At 46.5% G+C, this 9766-nt stretch overlaps 1 protein-coding gene across 1 annotated transcript in view; it reads left to right on the forward strand.

Annotated features, from left to right (window-relative positions):
* The window catches only part of LOC121305536 (transcription factor E3-like), a 12588-nt gene extending 7013 nt beyond the window's left edge, over window positions 1-5575 (forward strand). The window contains exons 3-10 of the mRNA XM_041237188.1: window positions 2348-2585; window positions 2730-2954; window positions 3071-3166; window positions 3508-3619; window positions 3927-4022; window positions 4349-4424; window positions 4874-5021; window positions 5137-5575. Coding sequence (XP_041093122.1) covers window positions 2348-2585; window positions 2730-2954; window positions 3071-3166; window positions 3508-3619; window positions 3927-4022; window positions 4349-4424; window positions 4874-5021; window positions 5137-5529 — 1384 coding nt within the window. The 3' untranslated portion in view covers window positions 5530-5575. The remainder of the gene's footprint in view (window positions 1-2347; window positions 2586-2729; window positions 2955-3070; window positions 3167-3507; window positions 3620-3926; window positions 4023-4348; window positions 4425-4873; window positions 5022-5136) is intronic.
* Window positions 5576-9766: the final 4191 nt, after the last annotated feature.

Here is a 9766-nt window from a genome sequence, read left to right on the forward strand (position 1 = left end):
ATTCGAGGTGTTGCAGTGCCTTTGGCTGCAGCTGCATCTTCCCCATCTTACTCTCTCTCTAGAAGTTCCTCATTCTCTGTTCTGCTCAAACAGACACGGTGACTCTGCACATTTCTGTGGCTATATAGAACTTCCCTTTCGCTTCAACTCTGCACGAAAAGCATAGGAAAGCATTGTAAAGCACAGAGAGGTCTGGTAAAGCACAGGAAAGCATTGTAAAGCATAGAGAGGTCTGGTAAAGCACAGGGAAGCATTGTAAAGCACGGAGAGGTCTGGTAAAGCACAGGGAAGCATTGTAAAGCACAGAGAGGTCTGGTAAAGCATAGGGAAGCATTGTAAAGCACAGAGAGGTCTGGTAAAGCATAGGGAAGCATTGTAAAGCACAGAGAGGTCTGGTAAAGCATAGGGAAGCATTGTAAAGCATAGAGAGGTCTGGTAAAGCACAGGAAAGCATTGTAAAGCATAGAGAGGTCTGGTAAAGCACAGGGAAGCATTGTAAAGCACAGAGAGGTCTGGTAAAGCACAGGGAAGCATTGTAAAGCACAGAGAGGTCTGGTAAAGCATATTAAAAAACAAAGCAGGGTAAACTTTGATAAACGCAGAGTGTAAACTGTGGGAAGCCAGAACCATTTCAAGGTTGAAAGTCAAGCGCAGCAAATGCTTTGTGTGAAATGGAGAAGCTGTTATTTCTGTTTGTCAAAAAAAAATAATAATTGGCTCTCTGTTTGGTATTGTCCAAAGAAACGTTTGGAGAACTGGACTCAAAATTAGATTTCAGAGAGGAATCAAGCAGTGCCACAGAAATACAATGTAGTTCAAAAAAACACACAGATAGCAAGGGGAGGCATGAGAGCGACTTTCCCCTTGAGCCTGTAGTGGAATTCCCCTGGAGAGACAGACAGACAAGCATGGAGTCAACAAGACAAGCGAGTCTGTCTCTCTCTCTCGGTCTGTCCCTCTCCCCGCCCTGTCTGTCTTCCTGTGTGGAAAGAGACACCTCTGTACTCTCTTCTGTCACAGACAGCTGCTTTTGAGAGCGATTTCATTTCCAAAGCTGTGGCGTGTGATTCAACACGCTAATGTCATGTAATTCAGCAGCTTTTACTGGACTCTATGAAGCTGAGGGAGTTCATTCTATATAGAGGGGGTGCAATTCAATATGAGAACAAGGGAACATTATTCAGCAGCTTTCACTGGACTCTATGAAGCTGAGGGAGTTCATTCTATATAGAGGGGGTGCAATTCAATATGTTAACAAGGGAACATTATTCAGCAGCTTTCACTGGACTCTATGAAGCTGAGGGAGTTCATTCTATATAGAGGGGGTGCAATTCAATATGATAACAAGAACATTATTCAGCAGCTTTCACTGGACTCTATGAAGCTGAGGGAGTTCATTCTATATAGAGGGGGTGGAATTCAATATGAGAACAAGGGAACATTATTCAGCAGCTTTCACTGGACTCTATGAAGCTGAGGGAGTTCATTCTATATAGAGGGGGTGCAATTCAATATGAGAACAAGGGAACATTATTCAGCAGCTTTCACTGGACTCTATGAAGCTGAGGGAGTTCATTCTATATAGAGGGGGTGCAATTCAATATGTTAACAAGGGAACATTATTCAGCAGCTTTCACTGGACTCTATGAAGCTGAGGGAGTTCATTCTATATAGAGGGGGTGCAATTCAATATGTTAACAAGGGAACATTATTCAGCAGCTTTCACTGGACTCTATGAAGCTGAGGGAGTTCATTCTATATAGAGGGGGTGCAATTCAATATGAGAACAAGGGAACATTATTCAGCATCTTTCACTGGACTCTATGAAGCTGAGGGAGTTCATTCTATATAGAGGGGGTGCAATTCAATATGTTAACAAGGGAACATTATTCAGCAGCTTTCACTGGACTCTATGAAGCTGAGGGAGTTCATTCTATATAGAGGGGGTGCAATTCAATATGATAACAAGGGAACATTATTCAGCAGCTTTCACTGGACTCTATGAAGCTGAGGGAGTTCATTCTATATCTATACAGGGATGCTGCTGTTGACCAGAGATGCAGGGCTGCTAATTTATACAAACACCCACCGAATCGCATATAGGGATGGATAATATATAGTATATATATAATATGAGGATATGTGGAAGATTAGCAAGCAAATGCAAATGCCTTACGATGAACTGCATGTCTAATCTGGCACACTGTATAATTTTGCTCAATGTATGATCTGTCTCACTGTATAATCTGTCTCTCTGTGTAATCCAGCACCCTCTACTGCACAAGTTCCAATTTGAGTGTCTAGTAATGATATCGATGACATCTCTTCCGACTCTCTCTCCGTTTAGCCCCTCCTCTCCCCTGGGCCCGGGCCCGGCCCCGCCCCCCGCCGTGATGTCATCGCGAGTGTTGCTGAGGCAGCAGCTGATGAAGGAGCAGGCGCAGGAGCAGGAGCGGAGAGAGGAGCAGCAGGAGCGAGCGTCCAGCGCCCAGCTCCGCACCTCCGCCCCCTCGCCCGCCATCAGCGTGAGCGCCCCACAGGGGCCCCGAGCCGCGCCTGCACAGGTCCCAGTCGAGGTGCTCAAGGTGAGACGCCAGACTCAGGATCGACTGCCATCGCATTCGTGCCATTCCTAATTGCCCAATTGCTTGCACAGGAAGTGACATGGCCTGTGCATAACACTAATTGTAATTGTCCCCCCCCCCCCCCCCCCCCCTTTCTCTCTTCAGGTTCAGACTCACTTGGAGAATCCAACCAAATATCACATCCAACAAACCCAGAGACATCAAGTGAAACAGTACCTCTCCACCACGATGGGCAACAAAGCAGCCAGTCAGAAACTGGGGGCGTCGCCCTCGCCCCAGGCCGGCTCCGCCCCCGGACTGGCCCCTCCCACCAGCGCTCCCAACAGCCCGATGGCGTTACTGAACCTCGGGTCCAATTCAGAGAAAGGGGTGAGGGGAGGGGAGCGGGGGTCTAATTTAAAAGCACCGAATCTAGATTTTTTTGATTTTTTTCAGGCTGTTCCGTGCGTTTATAACTCTCTCTCTCTGTCTCTCGCTCTCTCCAGATTGATGATGTCATCGATGGGATCATCAGTCTGGAGTCCAGTTTCGCCGATGACATGATGGGGTTCATAAACTCCGGACTGCAGCTTTCAAACACAGTGAGAAACGTTTCGGAGAAAATCCTTTTTTTTTTTTTTTTTTTTTAAACTTCTTACTGTACTTCTTAGTGTACTGTGTGTGTCTCAGTGCAGTGTACTGTGTGTGCCTCAGTGCAGTGTACTGTGTGTGTCTCAGTGCAGTGACTGTGTGTGTCTCAGTGCAGTGACTGTGTGTGTCTCAGTGCAGTGACTGTGTGTGCCTCAGTGCAGTGACTGTGTGTGCCTCAGTGCAGTGACTGTGTGTGTCTCAGTGCAGTGTACTGTGTGTGTCTCAGTGCAGTGTACCGTGTGTCTCAGTGTAATTGACTGTGTGTTTTCTGGTGTCTCTCCTCTCTCTCCAGCTCCCTGTCTCTGGTAACCTGATGGATCTGTACGGCACCCCCAGCATGTCGCTCCCGACCGTGAGCAACTCCTGCCCGGCCCAACTCTCCAACGTCAAGCAAGAGACGACTGGTATAGCCAGCCACTCCCCACCACACACCCACTAATCCTCGTCCTCGCCCTCGCCCTCACTCTCACCCTCGCCCTCGCCCTCGCCCTAACCCTAACCCTAACCCTAACCCTAACCCTAACCCTAACCCTAACCCTAACCCTAACCCTCACCCTCACCCTCGCCCTCGCCCTCGCCCCCGCCCCTCGCCCACGCCCTCGCCTTCACCCCTCGCCCTCGCCCTCTCTCTCACCCTCGCCCGCGACTCTCTCTGTGTTGGTTTCCCCAGAGTCTCGACTCTCTCCGTGTTTTTTTGCGTTTTCCTCTCAGACACTGACCTGCACGCCGGCTCTGGCTTCTGTGTGACGGAGGTCGAGGTCAAAGCGTTCATGAAGGAGAGGCAGAAGAAGGACAGTCACAATCTCAGTGAGTGAAGCAGTGGGTACAGAGACACCCGTCTGTCTGTCTGCATGTCTGTCTGTGTCTGCCTGTCTGTCTCTCTGTCTGCATGTCTGTGTCTGCCTGGCTGTCTGTCTGTCTGTGTCTCTGTCTTTCTGCCTGTCTGTCTCAAAGAACTGTCTTGTCTGTATATACAGGAGCGGCCAGCCTTTAGAGATTTAGAGATTTAAAAATACACAATCGGTCTGTGTGTCTAGAATTGAATGTGTGTGTCAACAACAGAATAAACAGACAAATCACACTGTTATAATTCTCTCTCTCTCTCTCTCTCTCTCCCTCCCCCTCCTTGTCAGTCGAGAGGCGCCGAAGGTTTAACATCAACGACAGAATCAAAGAGTTGGGGACAATGATTCCGAAGTCCAGCGACCCGTGAGTCCAGCTCGCTCGGCTTGCTCAGTTGAATTGCTGAAGTGCATTTATTATTTCCCTTGCAGTATTAAGTTCGAGTTTGTTTCGAAATCTGCCTAGCCCCTAACCCTAACCCAGAGCGGACATGTCGCGCTTGTGTCTCTCTACTGACCCCTAGTGTCCCGGCATGTCGAGCCTGTGTCTCTATACTGACCCCTAGTGTCCCGGCATGTCGAGCCTGTGTCTCTATACTGACCCCTAGTGTCCCGGCATGTCGAGCCTGTGTCTCTATACTGACCCCTAGTGTCCCGGCATGTCGAGCTTGTGTCTCTCTACTGACCCCTAGTGTCCCGGCATGTCGCGCTTGTGTCTCTATACTGACCCCTAGTGTCCCGGCATCTCTATACTGACCCCTAGTGTCCCGGCATGTCGAGCTTGTGTCTCTCTACTGACCCCTAGTGTCCCGGCAGGGAGATGCGCTGGAACAAAGGCACGATCCTCAAGGCTTCGGTCGACTTCATCCGGAAGCTGCAGAAAGAGCAGCAGCGATCGAAGGAGATGGAGATGAGGCAGAGGAAGCTGGAGCAGCAAAACAGGAGCCTGCTGCTCCAAGTACAGGTACAGAACCACTGTGCGTGTGCGTGTGCGTGTGCGTGTCTGTGGACAATAACGTCTGCCTCTAATCAAGATGAGAGTGTTTAATTGTCCTCTCTCTCTCTCTCTCTCTCTACAGGAATTGGAAATGCAGGCCCGTCTTCATGGCCTCCCCACTCTGGCTTCTTCCCTCGGCTCTGGAGACCCGGTCTCTCAGCTTCTCCCACAGAACCACCATCAAACCAACGCCGGCCTGCTCTCCGCCCCCTTCGTAGCCCCTCCCCCCGTCACCACAAGCCACGCCCCCTCCTCCCTGGTCAGCCCCGCCCCGGCCCTCGATCTGGGCTCCCTGAACTTCAGCGACCTTGACGACACCACGACCTTTGACCTGGGGCTGACCTCGGTCGTGGGTCTGGATGACATTCTCATGGATGAAGGGGGTCTCTCGCCCCTGAGGCGAGGCTCCGATCCCCTGCTTTCGTCTGTCTCACCTGGGAGCAGGAGCAGCTTCAGCATGGAGGAGGACTCCTGACCTCTAGTGGAGGGAGGAGTGCATTGCAGTTCAGATTAGACAAAGTGTGTATCACAATATTTTTTATTTTAAATTCAGCGGTAAATGTACCCCCCACAATCAGATTTGTGGGGCAGCAGCAGCCAGCGGGCTAGAGTGAGTTTCTAAACACCTGCTCAAACTCCTGCTGCTCTGATCATTGCAATAACTTAGTTGTCACATACTTGTATAACAATCAGCCTGGGTGCAGCAGCAGCAGCAGGGCTAGTGTGAGTTTCTAACCCTGCTCAAACTCCTGGCTCCTGATCATTGCAATATTAATAATAATAGACTTCATTGAGGGGAGCTCTGAACCCCAGGACTGGGTGCAGCAGCAGCAGCAGGGCTAGTGTGAGTTTCTAACCCTGCTCAAACTCCTGCCTCCTGATCATTGCAATATTAATAATACTAGACTTCATTGAGGGGAGCTCTGAACCCCAGGACTGGGTGCAGCAGCAGCAGGGCTAGTGTGAGTTTCTAACCCTGCTCAAACTCCTGCCTCCTGATCATTGCAATATTAATAATACTAGACTTCATTGAGGGGAGCTCTGAACCCCAGGACTGGGTGCAGCAGCAGCAGCAGGGCTAGTGTGAGTTTCTAACCCTGCTCAAACTCCTGGCTCCTGATCATTGCAATATTAATAATACTAGACTTCATTGAGGGGAGCTCTGAACCCCAGGACTGGGTGCAGCAGCAGCAGGGGCTAGTGTGAGTTTCTAACCCTGCTCAAACTCCTGCCTCCTGATCATTGCAATATTAATAATACTAGACTTCATTGAGGGGATCTGAACCCCAGGACTGGGTCATAGTGTGAGTTTCTATGCTATAACTCCTGCCTCCTGATCAATGCAATTATAATAATACTAGACTTTAGAAATACAGAAAGAAAGCAGCATCAGCAGGGCTAGTGTGAGTTTCTAACCCTGCTCAAACTTCTGCCTCCTGATCATTGCAATATTAATAATACTAGTCTTCATTGAGGGGAGTTCTGAACCCCAGGACTTGGTGCAGCAGCAGGGCTAGTGTGAGTCTCTAATTATATATATATATATATATATATATATATATCATATATATATCTGTAGAAATGTTATATACGTACATTTGAGCCCCCATTAGCAAATTAAAAACCCAGACCTCCTTGAGGATTTGACGTTTTTTAGAGCCCAGAATCTGTAGAATGTATTTACGGACATTGAGAAAACAGAGAAAAATCACAACAAACTCGCTCTTGCATTTCACACATGCATAGCAACAACACAGCAAGCAATAGCGATTTTATAAATATCATTTATATTTTAGAAAAAAAACAATGGAAAAAAAATGTACCTGGTACTTAAGGGGTTAATGGTAAGAGTAATCATTTAAAAGTTTAAAATCTTATCCACGCCCCCTTGCAGGATGCATGCCAGATAATCTCCCTGCAGAAATTAATTTTGAGTTTGGTCACAAATACGATGTCGGAGTTAATCGTACACCCAAACTGAAAGAAACCTTCCCTTTTAAGAGATGTTGCTGAATTCCCCTTTAAAAATGTGAACTGGCCACTAAGTGGCGATGTTAAAGGGAATGTTATTTTGGCCACAATGTTGGGCACCCATGTTTCATGCATGTCTCAGTCGTTGAGTCTGTTATATTTTATCCATTTTTTTAAAAGATTGTGGTTTTTTCTAGTTTTGTTTTTTTTTGTAAGGGAATTTATAATTATAAAAAAAATAAATATGCAAAAATACTAATGTTTGTCTGCTTGACTCTTCTAGTTTCAATAACGCTGATGAAGCACTAGAGCCCAAACGCTGGTCTGCTTGACTCAGTTTAGTTTCAGTAACACTGATGAAGTTCTAGAGCCCCAAACGCTGGTCTGCTTGACTCAGTTTAGTTTCAGTAACACTGATGAAGGCACTAGAGCCCAAACGCTGGTCTGCTTGACTCAGTTTAGTTTCAGTAACACTGATGAAGCACTAGAGCCCAAACGCTGCTCTGCTTGACTCAGTTTAGTTTCAGTAACACTGATGAAGGCACTAGAGCCCAAACGCTGCTCTGCTTGACTCAGTTTAGTTTCAGTAACACTGATGAAGGCACTAGAGCCCAAACGCTGGTCTGCTTGACTCAGTTTAGTTTCAATAACACTGATGAAGGCACTAGAGCCCAAACGCTGGTCTGCTTGACTCAGTTTAGTTTCAGTAACACTGATGAAGCACTAGAGCCCAAACGCTGCTCTGCTTGACTCAGTTTAGTTTCAGTAACGCTGATGAAGGCACTTCAACGAAGCAGCTGCTTATTTATCAACCAGCGTGAATAAAAGACACAACTTGCAGGCACACAATCAAGGGAGGAGGGGGGAGGGGGGGGGCAGGGTGTAAAAATGCGTGTTGTTATTTTTATGCAATTCATCCCTCCGTCAGCATTTAAGGAGAGAAGAGGAGGAAAGGATCCGTCTGATTTTATGCAGATTCATCCCTCGCTTCAGCATTCAGAGAGAGAGAGAGAGAGACTAACATTTCAACACATCTAAATAAACAGCAAACAGTAACTTGGGAGTGAGGGGACAAAAAAACAACAAACCATTGTAGACAACAGCTGATAATAATATAATATAATATGATATATTATCTGCTGTCGTAGCGCTCTGTCTGCGCTGTAGAAAGGACGTTGCAAACCTATTATTATTATTATTATTATTATTATTATTATTTATTATATATAATAATTAAACATATTGGTATTACAGGGCAAGAATTACAATGCAAGCTTCATATTTAAATACAGTGTAGTTTACAGCAAGGGCAGATAATAACATTGCTAGAATACAATATGAACTAGGATGCCGTGTATAATAATAACACTGCTAGAATCCAATATGAACTAGGATGCCGTGTATAATAATAACACTGCTAGAATCCAATATGAACTAGGATGCTGTGTATAATAATAACACTGCTAGAATACAATATGAACTAGGATGCCGTGTATAATAATAACACTGCTAGAATACAATATGAACTAGGATGCTGTGTATAATAATAACACTGCTAGAATACAATATGAACTAGGATGCCGTGTATAATAATAACGCTGCTAGAATCCAATATGAACTAGGATGCCGTGTATAATAATAACACTGCTAGAATACAATATGAACTAGGATGCCGTGTATAATAATAACACTGCTAGAATCCAATATGAACTAGGATGCCGTGTATAATAATAACACTGCTAGAATACAATATGAACTAGGATGCTGTGTATAATAATAACACTGCTAGAATACAATATGAACTAGGATGCCGTGTATAATAATAACACTGCTAGAATACAATATGAACTAGGATGCCGTGTATAATAATAACACTGCTAGAATACAATATGAACTAGGATGCCGTGTATAATAATAACACTGCTAGAATACAATATGAACTAGGATGCCGTGTATAATAATAACACTGCTAGAAATCGGTATGAACAGGGGCATGAATATTATTAATATTAATTATTAATATTAATTGGCAAGTTGATTTTACCCCCTTATTTATCTCCGAGTTTGAAATGTCTAATTGCATTTTTAATCTTGACTCTTTGCTACCGCCCCCCCGCGCTGACTCAGGCGCGACGAGAAAGCGAACGCACGCTGTCCTCCGAAGCGTGTGCCGTCAGCCGGCCGCTTCTTTACACATTGCGGACTCACCCTGCAGCTAACGCAGCTCTGGGCAGAGGCGGTGACGCAGGCGGTCAGGTGGCCAGCTCGACCACAAGGCGTCGAGCTGGTGAGCGGTGAGTTGAGGACACCCTGGCCGACCTAAGCCCCCCCTCCCCCTTCCCAGGAGGCGCTCGGCCTGGGAGCTCCCGTCCACGGTCGGCAGTGGAATAGTCCGGACTCGAACCGGCGACCTTCAGGCTACAGAACGCATCCTACCCTCCACGAGTCGACAGTGTGTCGCTTTTATAAAACAATAACAAAATGTCTCTGATTTTAAGACGAATGTGACAGGCAGGGAGTTTTGTGACACGGGTTTGCGTCCGTCATTTAGACTCAGTTCGGTTTCCAAAAACGCGTTTCCAATGGAATACGTTAGGGGCGCTTTGAAGCAATGTGGAGGGGCTGGTGGCAGACTTTGATTTAAGATGCATCTGAATCGTTTTGCAGATGAGACATTTCGTGGGCTCGTTCTGGAGCTTTTAACCCCGCCTCACCGGCAGGGGCGTAACGCGAATATTAAC

Source organism: Polyodon spathula, chromosome 43 (genome assembly GCF_017654505.1).
Source record: "Polyodon spathula isolate WHYD16114869_AA chromosome 43, ASM1765450v1, whole genome shotgun sequence".
NCBI classification, from domain to species: domain Eukaryota; kingdom Metazoa; phylum Chordata; class Actinopteri; order Acipenseriformes; family Polyodontidae; genus Polyodon; species Polyodon spathula.